At 39.7% G+C, this 15,411-nt stretch overlaps 1 protein-coding gene across 4 annotated transcripts in view; it reads left to right on the top strand.

Annotated features, from left to right (window-relative positions):
- The window catches only part of Scaf11 (SR-related CTD associated factor 11), a 44,982-nt gene extending 33,212 nt beyond the window's left edge, over positions 1-11,770 (top strand). For 2 of the 4 annotated variants that reach the window (XM_075960459.1, XM_075960463.1), the window contains 6 exons: positions 1,651-1,757; positions 2,865-5,507; positions 6,410-6,750; positions 7,925-8,143; positions 8,466-8,585; positions 8,802-11,770. In XM_075960459.1, the coding sequence (XP_075816574.1) occupies positions 1,651-1,757; positions 2,865-5,507; positions 6,410-6,750; positions 7,925-8,143; positions 8,466-8,585; positions 8,802-8,948 (3,577 nt within the window). In that variant the 3' untranslated portion in view covers positions 8,949-11,770. The remainder of the gene's footprint in view (positions 1-1,650; positions 1,758-2,864; positions 5,508-6,409; positions 6,751-7,924; positions 8,144-8,465; positions 8,586-8,801) is intronic. The other 2 variants (XM_075960460.1, XM_075960461.1) reach the window with 2 other exon arrangements.
- The last annotated feature ends 3,641 nt before the right edge of the window (positions 11,771-15,411 follow it).

The following is a 15,411-nucleotide window of genomic DNA, read 5'->3' as shown; positions in this document are numbered from 1 at the left end:
GTCCCCGGGCTGGTTCAGTGCCAAATACACACTACTGACTCAAGCTGCTGCGTGCATTGATGAGGAGCTCCTGAACTTTGTATTCTTTCTCTGTTAGAAGATCTTGTCACCGTGATAGAATTTTGTATCTAATGCCTTCATTGTCTAGAAATGGTGGGAAATAAATATAGAAAATACTTGAAAAGTGGATTGGGCTTGAATGCAGAAAATCTTGAGGACTCTTAACTGGTCCACGCCTTTCCTGACAACTTTGAAAAGACATCACTCAGTTTAAGAATTTTAAAATGTATGGGGTGCACCCACACACTGAGACAATGGTGATGTTCTATCGGGAACTCACCAAGGCCAGCTGGCCTGGGTCTGAAAAAGCATGGGATAAATCCGGACTAGCTGAACATAGTGGACAATGAGGAATACTGAGAACTCAGGAACAATCACAGTGGGTTTTTGATCCTACTGCACGTACTGGCTTTGGGGGAGCCTAGGCAGTTTGGATGCTCACCTTAGGAGACCTAGATAGAGGTGGGCGGTCCTTGGGCTTCCCACAGGTCAGGGAACCCTGATTGCTCTTCGAGCAGATGAGGGAGGGGGACTTGATCGGGGGAGGGGGAGGGAAATGGGAGGCGGTTGCGGGAAGGAGGCAGGAATCCTAAATAAATAAATAAATAAATAAATAAATAAATAAATACAAAAAAAATAAATAAAAAGAATTTTAAAATGTAAATGTAGCATAAAAATTCCTTCAGTAGGTGACCTGAGGAAGGGATAATGATTCAGAAGAATGGGAGAAAGCTTACTGAAAAGATAGAAATGGTCCTTCTTATGTATGAATATACATATTGGCTAAAAGTCATCAATTATATACTTAAAGGAACTTATCAGTTTATATTGAGTTCACCTCAAAGTTAGTATTTTTTTATAGTAGCAGAAGAGAATAAACGTTAAAATCTTTTTTTAAAGACTAAATTCTTTTATTTTTTTGAAAACGTATAATTATGTCTGCGTGTGAATGTACATATGTAAATACATGTATGGGTGCCGTTGGAGGCCATGGGAGGGATAGGATCTCTTGGAGCTGGAGTCACAGGCAGTTTGTGAGCCACACAGCATGCATTCTGGGAACTGAACTAGAGTCCTCTGAAAGAGCACCAAGTACCCTTAACCATTAAGACATTGTTCCATACTCCCAAGCAACATCTTGATAAAATGTTTCATTATTTAAAAGAGAAGGAACTATATTCTGAATTCTTTATCTTGTTTTAACATAAAAAATATGCCTTTAATTGGGTGGTGGTGGCTCAGGCCTTTAAATCTCAGTGCTGGAGAGGCAGAGGCAGGTGGATCTCTGTGAGTTCAAGGCCAGCCTAGTCTACAAGGACAGGCTTCAAAACTACAGCGAAACCCTGCCTCGACACCCCCCCCCCCAAAAAAATGCCTTTAAACATTGAATTTTTTTGTTTTGTTTCCTTTGCAAATTGTGACCATGTTTGGGTAGTGAATAACTTTGAGTTTATATGTTTAGGTATTTGGGCAAAAGCATAAGCTCTGCATTTTAATATTACTAATTTAATTTGGAGACTGCTGTAGTTTTAAATTCCGAGCTCAGTTTTTAGACCACATAACTAAAGAAGCCTTTGCTTAAATTTTCAGAGTTGGTTTTGTACCTTGGAGTATTGAGACAGAAGTCCTTCCTTTGATTGCCTCTGTGTTGCCAAGGACTATTTTCCCAGCAAGTACCATGTCATTAGAAAATTTTGGTAAAGTTTGTGAATTTATTTTTTGTTTTAAAAATAATTATTAGCTCCTTTTACTTTCACAAACATGTTAGTGTTGATGATTTAGAATAACTAAGTTAATTAGAGTAACTCTTGACTATTTCTGTAAATGGGTATTTTCTTGCTTTAAAATCATTACCACTGTGTGTGCACAGTGGATTATCATGTAGCCATTTAAAAGGGAGGAGTCCCATCTTTTGTAATGAATGAACCTGGAGGACATTATGCTAGGTGATAAAATCCAGCCACAAAATGACAGTAAACATAATTACCCTCATGTGGAATTGAGATCACCATGGCAGTTACCATGAAGTGGAGTGGGCTATAGTTGAGAAGTGAGATTGGGAAGTTACTGATCAAAGAGTACAAAGTCTGAGTAAGGAATAAGGGCAGTGGATCCAGTGTATATACGGTGATTATGTTAGTAGTATCATCTTAGATTGTGAAATTTCTACACCACACACAAATACAACTATGGGAATGGTGTGTTAATTAGCTGGATTTTTTCATTTTACAGTATGTACTTTATAATGTCGTATGTGAAAAGTACAGCAGACATGGAGAAACTGTCTTTGTTTAGGTTTCTAGTGTCTAAGTCATGGCCATTTAGAAATCACATCTGTGAATTCATTTAGTCTTCACATTCACTCACAGGTAGCATTTCCTGATTCCTTTGCCTAGAAAGTGTTCTTAAATGGTTTGTGCCACGCCTTCCTTTTTTTCTGTAAAGTTTTCCACCTCGGATCTGGCTGTACCCTTATTTTAGTAGCATTGACAAAATAATGGTGACTGACTAGATGATGTGGCACATGTCAGCACTTGGGAGGTGGAGGTAGGAGGACCCAGGAGGTCAGGGTCATTCTTGGCTACATAGTGAGTTTAAGGTTAACCTGGTATATAAGGACTGTCTCAGTCCCCCAAATATTGATGAATCCACCTATTACTCATTTGTTAGCAGAGACACACTAAACAGCTTGATTCACAAATACACTGTTGTACTGTATTACAGGCAGTCATTCTGATACTAACTAGAGTCAGATTATGTTTTGAAACACATTAAAATACCCTTTTATTTTTCAACATTATCAGGTACTTTTCATAAGGGATATGCATTAGCACATGCCCAAGGAGGAGGAGAAAAAAAGCAAACTTCTGGCACATCAAATACCAGAGGATCAAGACGAAAACCTGCAACAACTGTTCCTACAAGGAGGTCCACACGAAACACAAGAGCTGAGACAGTTAGTCAGCCCCAGAAGTCCCCAGTGTCAAATAATTCTGAGTGTGATGCCCCAGGGAATAGTAATTCCTCTGTAAGTATTTCCCCTCCAGCTGAATCAGAAAAGCAAACAAGACAGGCTCCAAAACGGAAATCTATAAGACGAGGAAGAAAACCACCTTCATTGAAAAAGAAACTTCGTAAATCTGTACCTCCCCCTGAAAAAACAACATCTAGTGATTCAGTAGAGGAAGAAACAGCCGACTCTGACACACCACCCATGTTGGAGAAAGAGCAACAGTCAGGTGTAGAAAGTAGTAGCATTTCTTCTGTTCAAACAGATGGAGAAAATCATTTGGTTAATTGCTTGAAAAGTTGCAGTGAACAGACAGAAGATGAACAACCTAAGAATCATGAGATAGAAGAAGAAGTGGAATTTTCATATTCTGAATCTTGTACTCAGGATCCTCCTGTGCTTGTTGGAGAAGATACAGGTATGGAGGCTAAGGAGTTAAGTGTAGACCATGAACTTTCTACAGATACTTCTGCAAAAGGAAGTGATCCATTAGAAAAAGAGCAGGCATCTGGAAGTTCAGAGTCAGAGGTTCAGGCACTTGTGTGCACAGAGAGCCCTCCTAATGATTTTCCTACATGTTCAACTTCTGAGAATGAAGGACCTCAGCCAGTGTCCAGTCCCTTGGGTGAAGTGTCTGCAAATACAGGGTCCACAGGTAATGATGAAAAAATAGAAGAGAGTCTTACAGTGGAAAGTACTGATTTGAAAGATTCTTCAGTAAATACAGATGGATTTGTAGTGAGTCCCAAATTGGAAACTTCTGAGGGTGAAATCACACACACATTGGACTCTGTTGCCAGCTCAGAAACTGAGTTGCCTGAGCCTGTTCAGACTGAAACTACAGAAGTAATTCCAACATGTGACACTTCAGAAAATGAAAGTTCCGGTGCTATTCAAGATTGTGAAGATAATTCATTAAAGCATGATCTTGACAACACCCAACTGGACAAATCTTTAGAAGAAAGGACTGAATCTCTGATTGAACTTCCCCTACCTATAGAGTTATCTAACACCGAGACTGAACAGAGTGAGAAACATTTTAGTGAAGATAACAATGAAACAGTACCTATGGAGTGTGACTCATTTTGTAGTGACCAGAATGAGTCTGAAATGGACTCATCTGTAAAGACTGACTCCAAACAATTGAGTGAAGATTCTGTGGCACACAGTTCTGAAAACAATTTATCTTCTGATCCTACCATTGAGAAGACTGAAACTGAGGCTCAGCCAACTGAAAGCCTAGTGGATAAAGCCCCAAAGCCTCGTACTCGAAGATCTAGATTTCATTCTCCGTCTACAACTTGGTCTCCTAACAAAGATACTGCACAAGAAAAGAGGCGGACTCAGTCTCCATCTCCAAAAAGAGAGACTGCAATAGAAAGTAAGAGTTCTCAGTCACCATCGCCTAAGAGAGAGTCTGGTAGAGGACGAAGAAAATCTCGTTCTCTCTCACCTAAAAAAGATGTGGCAAGAGAAAGAAGGCAGTCTCGGTCTCCAAAGAGAGAGAATGCTAGGGAAGCCAAAAAGTCGGAGTCAGTGTCCCCAAGAAGAGATGCTCCTAGAGAGAACCAGAGATCTCAATCCAGAGTGAAAGATTCTTCCTCAAGAGAACAGTCTAGGTCCCGGAGCAGAGAGCGAGACAGTGATAGAGATGGGCAGAGGAGAGATCGAGATAGAGAGAGGAGAACCAGAAGATGGTCAAGGTCCAGATCTCGCTCTCGATCACCATCAAGATTGAGAACAAAAAGTAAGAGTTCATCATTTGGTAGAAATGAAAGAGATAGTTACTCTCCTCGGTGGAAGGAAAGGTGGACAAATGATGGTTGGAGGTGTCCTCGAGGAAATGACCGCTACCGAAGGAACGACTCAGAGAAACAGAACGAAAACACAAGAAAAGAAAAAAATGACATCGTTACAGATACTAATGATCCAAATTCCACAGATAAGCATAGAAGTGACTGTCCCAGTTGGGTAACAGAAAAAATAAACTCTGGGCCAGATCCAAGGACCAGAAATCCTGAAAAGTTAAAGGATTCCCACTGGGAAGAAAGTAGAAATGAAAATTCAGGGAATTCTTGGAATAAAAACTTTGGCCCGGGCTGGATGTCCAACCGTGGTCGAGGTGGCCGAGGGAAAGGCAATTATAGAGGTAACTTTGCCTACAGTGACCAGAGCGAGAACAGGTGGCAGAGCCGTACACCCCTCTCAGGGAGTGACTCCTTCAAGTCTGTGGAGCAGCAGCCCTCTAAGCGGAAAAATGAACAAGATCTCTCTTTCGGTACACCTGCAGACAGGTCAGGGTGGACATCTGCGTCCAGTTGGGCGGTAAGAAAGACTCTGCCAGCAGATGTACAGAACTATTATTCACGACGCGGGAGGAATTCTTCAGGTCCACAGTCCGGGTGGATGAGACAAGAGGAAGAAACACCTGAACAGGGTAACATTCTCTGCTTGTTCTTGATGTTTAACTTGTAGAAAGAGGCTATTAGATAATAGCTTGAGTTGAAAATGATCCTTAATGCAATGTACTAAAATTATGCTATTAAACCAAACCCTGGTTATTATAAGTCACTCTTAATTATACAAACACATAGTAAATAAACATTTACTTTATTTATTTATATATATACAAATCTATGTGTGTGGCCTGGAACTGACTGTAAAAGACAGACTGGAATTAAAAATTCAGAGATCCACCTACCTCTGCCTCCTGAGTACTGGAATTAAAGCCATGTGCCATCATGCCTGGCTACGTCAGTATTTCTTTAGCACCAATTTCAACAAAGTCTGAAATACATTTTTTAATTTTTATTATTTTGAAATATTATATGCGTAACAACAAGCTGCATTAGAGGAATTTGTAATGTTACTATACGTAATTTAACTTGTATTTCATTTATCTCCAAAAATAAAAGAAAATGCCGTGAATATTCAGTCGGTATAATGTCTATAATTTATGTGATCTTTTAAAACTATTTGTTTGAATTAATAATTCTTTATTTTATTGTTTTAAAAGATAGTGTCTCATTATTTATTCCTGGCTGAAATTTGCTAAGTAGAACCAGGGTGGCCTCAAAACTCAAAACAACTGAGTGCTGGCATTAAAAAGCATGAGCTCCTACTTGGAGCTGTCTGTACTCTGATGTTTGTTATGTGAACGTACACTAGTCGTTGTCAGCATTTCCTTTTGTTAGAGAGTGATCACATATTATTTATAAATGACAGGATTAAATAAGTAGCTTTTGGTGTTGAACCGAGCCTGTTGCTGTTTGCTTCTGTGTTTATGATAAGTATAACATCATTTTCTTTTTTAAACAAAGCTTTTTTTTCTTTTGACAGATTCTAACCTGAAAGACCAAACAAACCAAGTTGATGGTTCTCAGATACCTGTAAATATGATGCAGCCACACATGAATGTGATGCAGCCCCCAATGAATGCTCAGCCTCAGCCCATGAGTATCTTCCCATACCCAGTGGGCGTCCATGCCCCTCTGATGAATATGCAGCGTAACCCATTCACCATGCACCCTCAGCTGCCCCTGCACCTCCACACAGGAGTGCCTCTCATGCAGGTAGCTGCCCCTGCCAGTGTACCTCAGGGACCACCACCACCACCCCCTCCCCCACCATCCCAGCAGGTCAGCTACGTCGCTTCACAACCAGATGGGAAACAAATACAGGTATGTTCTTAGTAGCTTGAGTTAAATCAGCATCCAAACATTTAGCAAATAGGATAAGAAAGGGTTTCCTGGCATTTAGGAACAGGGCTATAGTTGATTGTATTTTTACTTATTTCTAAATTATTCATCATTATTCCTTTCGTTAATTTCCATTCCTATCCCCAAGCAGGAAAATTGACCAGAAACATACATTATAAAGTGCAGGCTATATGCATGCCGTTATTTACATTCAAACTTGTCTGTCTGTCTGTCTGTCTGTCTGTCTGTCTGTCTGTCTGTCTGTCTGTCTATCTATCTATCTATCTATCTATCTATCTATCTATCTGCTGTTTGGTTTGGTCAAATTAGTTAACTCAAGTTAGGATCAGGTTTGAGTTCACTTTTTAAAAAAATTCCCTAAAATTTTAATGATTTTTGGGAGCAAGGTGATTAGGAACTAGTGAGCACTTGTGATAAGGTTTGTGCTGTCTGCTTGGGTAAGCCTTGGACAAAGACATGTCCATTACCGTCTCCTTTAGTTTGATTTTGAGTTAACTGTGCTAAGAGGAGATAAATTCCTGTGCGAGCCAAAACACGCAGATACTTTGAAAACATGGTGCCTACAGCTTTCCCTGTACTTACTTAATTTACTTTTTATTGTTGTATGTTTGTTTTGAGTGCCTAACACAGTAGGCATGTGGATGTCAGAGAATCTTGTGGGTTCCGGGGATTGAACACAGGTCGTCAGGCTTGTGTGACAAGTACTTTCACTCGGTCATCTTGCCATCATCACATACATAATTTAAAAGACATTTGATATACTTAAGTAAGAGCTCTGTTGAAGAATATATTCACTTTTCTTCAACTGCCCCTTCGTACACTTCTAAAGTAGGTACTTCTCTTAGGAATAAGGTCGAATAACTTTGTCAGGTATTTTGTTTTGTTTTGTTGTTGTTTCTTAGAGACAGGTTTTCTCTGTGTAGCTCTGGCTATCCTGGAACTTGTTCTGTAGACCAGACTGTTCTCAAACTCACAGAGATCCCTCTGTCTCCTAAGTGCTGGGATTGAAGGGGGGCGGTCACCATCATGCCCAGCTCTTTTTTTTTTTTTTTAGTGTCGGTCCTGATAACACAGAGTAAATTTTTTTTTTTGAATACAGTATTTCATTAACAGATGTTAAACCTCTTTAAAACAGGGCCTTCCCAGTGCTTCTCATGTAAGTAATACCATGGCTACACAGGTCTTGCCTGCTCCATCGGCAGCTCCAGGAAACACAGGACCAGTTCAGGGACCAAGTTCTGGTAATGCTTCGTCATCAAGTCACGTCCAGGCCTCTAATGCTGCTGTAAAATTGGCAGAAAGCAAAGTAAGTGTTCCAGTGGAGGCCAGCGCAGATAGCTCCAAGACAGACAAGGCAAGTTCAAGGTTGAGAGCAACCTACACAATTCTGTATATAATAAAGATGACCAAATGAGAGCTTTGGTTTTATGAGAGATGGAGGGGATTTATTATTGGAAGTTTCAGATTCTAATATCTGAAGGATTGATGCTTGATATGTTACTGGTAATATTGCATAATCATTTTTAGAAATGTTAGATATATGTTAATAAATGTATTATGTCATATTTGAACAATTATTCACAATGTCAAAGTATCCTGTTTTCAGTTTTATAAATTTCTAGAAAGTCTTGAGATTAAGAGTGGCAGGTAATAATCACACATTTTCTTCTCATCAGAAATTGCAAATTCAAGAGAAAGCAGCACAGGAGGTAAAATTGGCTATTAAGCCCTTTTACCAAAATAAAGACATCACCAAGGAAGAGTACAAAGAGATTGTAAGGAAAGCAGTGGACAAAGTAAGTGTAGCTGCAGCATGGACTATTTTAACCACCTCTGCTGTAATAACGCTCAAGTGTAGTTAATAAATACTAGATCCTGCTCTCATCTGTTTCTTTACCTTTGAATGTTTGTATGCGCATGCACATGGAAGCAGGATGTTCTCTTTTGGGCTTTCATACTACTATCCACTTGGCATTGAGTGTGAAAAACATTTTTCCCCCCCTTTCTTTTAGGTTTGTCATAGTAAGAGTGGAGAAGTCAATTCTACTAAAGTGGCAAATCTGGTTAAAGCCTATGTAGACAAGTACAAATATTCACGGAAGGGGAGCCAGAAGAAAGCTCTGGAAGAACCCGTGTCTACTGAAAAAAACATAGGCTGACATGGGGAGCGCTGTAAAGGACACTGTCAAGATATCTGCAAAGTGCAATTCAGTGTGCACCAACTGTGATCAGAATCTGGTTTTGATAAAACTATTTTTTTTATTGTAGGATATAATGTTTTGTTTTAAATATAGCTGTGCACTGCAACTTCTATATCTAACCCCACCCTCCAATAAAATAAATTCAAGGGAAAATTAAGGGTGTAATGGAATGTGCGTTTTTATCAGGAATGTGTTCTAATGTGGATACTGAAAGATGTACAACTTCTTAAGTGGAGTGCATACATCAGAAACTTGTAGACATATCTATATATCTATGTATAATACATTTATTCTGTCAGGCTGAAAAGTAACATGATCTTCATGACTCCCCCACTTGACTGTAGAAATTGAAACAATGTATTGCAACTAATATTTCTGATATTAATAGAATAAACCAATTACAGGTCCCTAATGTATTTTTGAAGCACATGTCTGAGTAAATGCTTAGGTAAAAAGCAGACCATCATGAGACTTAGCTTGAAGCCTGCAGGTGCTCCTCTCCTGCTGGCACCAGCTCAAGGTCACACTGTGTGTATTGCTTTTGTGCGCTTCTCTCCCACCCAGAAAAAACAATAGCAGTTTGATTTGCTGGATTACAGCTTTGCCAGATCAAAGCTTTGTTGAATTTAGAAGACCAATATGGGAGAAAGCTAGCTTTAAAAACTTTGTTCTTTCATTTTATCTTCTGTCTATCAGTGATGGTAAATTATTTGTGCCAATTGGAGAATTGCTCAGAGATAGCGACCTTCCTTTTTTGGGACTAAGAATACTTGACCTGCTTCTCTGGCTTCAGGCTGTTGGTCAACTGTCCAATCACAGTGCAGTTCTTCTCACACTTCAGAAGTTTCCTAGTACTTACAGTGTATGAAGTGTTAATCTGGTAATTGATAGCCATGCTGCAGAAATCTAGGTGTTATTGTGTCTGACAGAAGGAGAGAAAAATAATGATGTTTTTGCTTAGGATATCAGGGACAAGAGGTCTTTGGGTTTTTTATTTTTTTAAAGCATTGGGATATGTTAATGTTTATGAAAGGTAAGTTCATAGTGCTTTGGCACTATTATTTTCATTGCCATCTAGAAAGAAAAATTCTATGATAAACTTTGATTCCACTTAAAATTTTGAGGACATTTTTTTATCTGAAAAGATGTCCCATAACATGGTGATACAGCAAGGTGAACACAGGCTCAGTGAGGCCTCCCACTCCCACTCATGGGGCAGTGTTTTGTGAGTGCAGGTACCTGACTCTCAGCTCCGCACAGTGCCTCCTCTCTAGTTTTGGTAGGCAGAACCATTCTGAGATTTCAACCCCAGAGTTGATCGTACTAGGTAGATAATAAGTTTTGTTAGGTTATGATTACAGTCCTATACATATTTCCAAAAAGCTTTGATCTTCATTTTTATATTTCTGGGCACTTATGATGCAGTATTTTACAGACATTTTTAATTAATTTGTGTTTAGATTTTGATGGCAGAAGAAGTTTGGAGAAGTTTCATATACCAGTGGCACACTGTGCTCATTTCAGTTCAGAATCCCATAAACAGATGTGGAACTCTGATGCAGTTTCCTTGCTGACTAGTGGTGTGCCGTGCGCTTCCCTGCATGGTTTTCACTGACTCCTGGGAAGTAGAGAACACTGTAAAATCTGTTTATACAGTTTAGGTCTTGCAAACAAGTTTTAAAGCTTAGAAGAAAAGGTAGGTGATGTGGTGAAGTATTAAGGTCTTACGTCTTTGGGAGAGCTCCACTGTTCTTGAAATTAACAGGTGTGTGTTCCATATCTGGTAGGGCACTGGTTAGAGCGCTTTAAAGTAGTGAATGTTTACTATTCTAATATATTCTAATACGAGAATATATTCTAACTGGATTAAAATACAAACTTTTAAAGAATGAGTTAGAAAATGCATGCTTTGAGTTAAGAAATAACATTGCTTTTACATTCTTGGTTTTTCTTTCTTTTTTCTTAAACTCACATTAGTTTTGCATGTGTATGATGAACTTAACACAGTTAAGTTGCAGGTTCCTCTTGATCATGACTCAGTATTGACTTGACCTTTGGAACCGTGGGCCCTTTAACTTGCTAGTCACATTGATCCATGTTTCAAGTTGTAGAAATGCCCAGTAGTAGTTACTCATTATTTTAACATTCCAAAAGTTTTGTATCTGTTTGTTGCTGTTCTGGTAACGACCACCACATCTTCTCCATTCTCTGCCTTTAAATGGCCATGATGTGTACTGCTGACTGTTCCATCCAAGGAAATGTGGCCTCAGAAGCACAGTGGCTGTCTAAGTCTTGAGACATTGCAGTGTGAGTTGCAGTGCTGTCTGCTGAAACAATACTCTAAACCAGATTGTGGTCTGTAATATATCCTAATAAATTTTTTTGCTAAACAAAGTAGTGTCAAAATTTTATTAAGTTTTCTGGGAAATGATGACTTTTATATCGTTTAAACCATTTCCAAATGTGTTGAATTATTTCTTGAATTTTTACCAAAGTAATGAGTATCATGATTACATTAATAGCCAGGCAATAAAGTCAGAGTTAGCTATAAGCATATATTTTAATAGTAGTTTTCCTAAATATAATCACTTTAGGAAATTTAAAACCTTTAGTAATTTCTAAAGATAGACTGGAAACAAAAGGAAAAATCATCTGTAATTCTACCAAAGTTAACCTCTTTGAAGGCTGGCTACAATGCACATTGCTATGTTATAATCCGTTCTTTTCAATTCATGTACTGAGAATATTCCATTTTAATAAAAATTAATTTGACAGCATGACTTTTGGTGACTGCATAGTATTCTATTACACAGATGTACTCGTAAAACAGTCCCTTACTGTGGGATATTTGTTTGTTTGATGTTTTGTTTTTGGAGACAGTATCTCACCATGTAGTCCTGGCTAGGCTTAAATAGATTGGCCTCACACTCAAAGGTCCTCTGAGTGCTGGGATTAAAGGCCACCATGCCTAACTTAAGTTGTTTTTACAAATGTAGATAAAGTAAATTAGTGGAGTGTAAAGTTTAACTAACTTAAAGATGTTTTACCCAGGTGTAACTTATATTCCAGGATTTGGGAGGTAGAGGAAGGATGATCGGGAACTAGAGATCATCAGCTGAGTTTGAGGCTAGCCTGGCTCACAGAGCACTCTCAAAAACAAGACACAGAACAGCCTAAAGATGTTAATAGGGAAATATTTTTATAGATAAATTTTTATACCTAAATCTTTGTTGTTATTTATGAGTAATTTGTTGAAGAATTGGTTATTCAGTCATTTTTGCTAAACATTCAAAAATTATATAATTTTTGAAAATTGAGTTATTACTAGTTTGTAAAACTTGTTCACTTAAAGTGAACAAGTCTGTAGAGACCCACCAGAAAATGTTTTTTTTTTCCATTGTCAGACTAGTTTTGTAAGACAAAGTACATTTCCTGTCCCTTCCCTAGTGTGAGCACTGCTCTGAATTGCTGTGTCTGCCTCCTCATGTGTCAGTCTGTCTCCATTGCATTCTGTTAAAGCAGGGTTGCGTCCTAGACAGTGTTGGTTTTTTTTCTGGCTGTCTAGAGAGCACCCTTTGTGACCGACCACTATACCTTCTATTTCTGTGTACTCAGGTGCGTTGAATTTCAGGATATTCATATTGTAAATCTGGATACTTCATTCTCTGAGAGGAGTTGAAGTCATTAGACCTATCGTGTCTGTGTTACATCATGCCATGCCTGGTGCTCATGGAGACCAGAAGAGGTCATCAGATCCCTGGAACTGGAGTCACAAGTGGTTGTGAGCTGCCTGGTGGGTGCTCTGCAGGCAGCCAGAGCTGACTGCCGCTGTCTCCCCCGCCCCGTTCGTTCATCAGTGCATACTCGCCTCCCGGAGCTCAGAATTTCTTTGCTGCTTGACATGTTGCAAACATTTGATCTTGGCACATTTGTGTACCCCATTTAATAAAGCCAGTTCTAGTATTTTTTATGAAAATTGAGGTGTATAAAGATGAGCCATTATCTAATTTCATGGTTACTTAGTGCTAGATTCAGATGTCAGATTTGTAGACATTGAAGTCTGTGCTTGACTGAGTGTAAATACCGGGTTAGGAAGAGGAAGAGTAGCCGATGTGACACCAAGTGAAGGTGTGGAGGACGCAGTTCTGCACAGGTGGTGAGTGAGGGAGTGTGCCTGTCATGTCGAACTGCGCCCCTTCATCTTATCCAGTGAAGGTGTGGAGGACACAGTTCTGCACAGGTGGTGAGTGAGGGAGTGTGCCTGTCATGTCGAACTGCGCCCCTTCATCTTATCCAGAGCTGTGAACGTGTTACAGGCAAGTTCTTTACCAACAACTCAACATCCAGGCATGTTTATTTTTAAAAAAAACTTTAATAATACTTTTGCATATGTGAAACATTTGATCTTAAAGACATTGGTTTGTTTTTTAAAAAGCTGTACCATTTCCATAAGTTTATAGGAGGTACTGATAGATGGCTCCAGCAGTTAAGATACATGCTCTTCACTGCTCTTCATAGGACCCGAGTGCAGATCCCAGCACCCACACCATCAGCTCCTAGCTGCCTGGAACTCACGCTGCAGGGGACCAACACCTCTGGTCTCAGTCCCTGCACTTGTGTGCAGAGACCCACTCACTGAAACACATAATTGAAAACAAATATCTGTTTTAAAGAAGTTTTTTTAAATGAGTCAAAACTAAGAAGCTGCCTCCCTGAAATCAACAGAGCAACTAAGTTGACTCCACGTGGATCCTGTTGTTAGCCCTGTCTTGTACTATTAAAAACTCTGTTACTGAACAGGCAGCAGAAAAATCTACATTTTAGCTAAGGAACGAGAAAGGCAGAAAACTACAGAAGCTTCTTTGTTGCTGAAGTGTCCTTTGCCCCTCTTCCTCCAGATGCCCAGAGCTACCTCCTTCTGCTTGGTCCAAGGCAGAATTGTTTTGTTTCTGTCTGCTTGACCAGTTTCCATGGCTGCTGTGGAAATCCCTCTACATAAGGGTCAGTTGGCCACAGGCACACTACAGGCCTTGACAATTTGTGTAGTAGCCTCTTGGTTTAGGTGACTGAAATGTTTGAATTCTCTCTATCAAGTCTTTTGCAGCAACCCATGCTCCTTTAATTTCCAGAATCATTACGTACATGGTGTTTACATGTGTTGTCTTTCGATAGTGCGGTTCAGCTTAGGCACTGGAATAGTGATCTAGTAGTGCAGCTGTTTGGTGTGTTTATTAAACCATGAAGGGAAGTGGGTACATAGTATATATACCTGGTGGTGTGTGTGTGTGTGTGTGTGTGTGTGTGTGTGTGGTGCTCCAAGGACCTGGTGGGCAAGTGATGGCACTTTAGTTAACCAGTAGACAGTGAAACCGTGAGAATGAGCGAGCTGGAATAGTAGATGGAAAGTGTTTCTAGCCAAATTTAGCGTCAGAGTCCCAAGCCTAGAGTGGCTGCCAGAGAGATTTGTGGAGGTTTAAAGCTAAGCTGTGGCTTCAAGTTGATTTTTCTTTTGCTAGTACACACAGTCAGTAGGCTAGAGGTTTAGCTCAATGGTAGGGTGTACCCAGCATTCATGAAGGCATCCTGGGTTTGAGTCCCACCACTGAGGGTGGGTGGTAAAACAAGTAATTGTCTCTCAGTAGCTCAATAGAAGTGGTTAAGTCAAAAGTGTTCAACTTTACAAGGCAATACTTAAATTGATTCTGGCAATAGCATCATAACTATGGTGGGGTGCAAGCCTGTACAACACCCTGAAATGCAATTGGAAAATACAAGCCTTACAGAGGTTATAGATTTTTTCCCTTGTGATTAAAACATCCTCATCCACATGTTATCCCTTTCTAGTAGTGTAAAGTTGGGGGTTAGGGTTAATATAAACTATGGATTATTTGTATTAAGCTATTTGGGGACTATTTTAAATGTGTGCAGAAATTGGTGCTTTTGTAACAGTAAATGGAGAAAGGGTACAACCAATATACAATACTCTTTTTGAGACTGGACTGTGGACAGTCTTCCTGCCTTAGTCTCACATCTTGGATTACAGGTGTAAGCCACAGGAGAAGATTCACCATTATAAACCATAAATAGAAGTTCCTTCTGGGCTACCAACAGATGGAACTCTGTATCTTTTCCTTGGCTTCTACATTACCATAGTGGGAATAAAAAGTATGATCAAAATATAATGCCTCCCTCCCAAAGTACAAACTATGGCTTGGAGAGGCAGGGCAGAAAGGACTAGAGGCATTCAGAAGAGCTGCCGTGATTTCCCCTTGGCCTTCAGCTCCTCTCCTTGAGTGCCTGGGACTTGGTGGACTTGGCGGCTGATGGTTTTGACTCTCCATAGGTTTGTGGCTGAGAAACCTGTTTGTTAGTGGTCAAGTAGTGGTCCCAAGTCATAAGCAGGTGGAAGTTATTCTCAGTC

Source organism: Microtus pennsylvanicus, chromosome 2 (assembly GCF_037038515.1).
Source record: "Microtus pennsylvanicus isolate mMicPen1 chromosome 2, mMicPen1.hap1, whole genome shotgun sequence".
In the NCBI taxonomy this organism is placed as follows: Eukaryota; Metazoa; Chordata; class Mammalia; order Rodentia; family Cricetidae; genus Microtus; species Microtus pennsylvanicus.
This window is presented reverse-complemented; position numbering and strand designations above follow the sequence as displayed.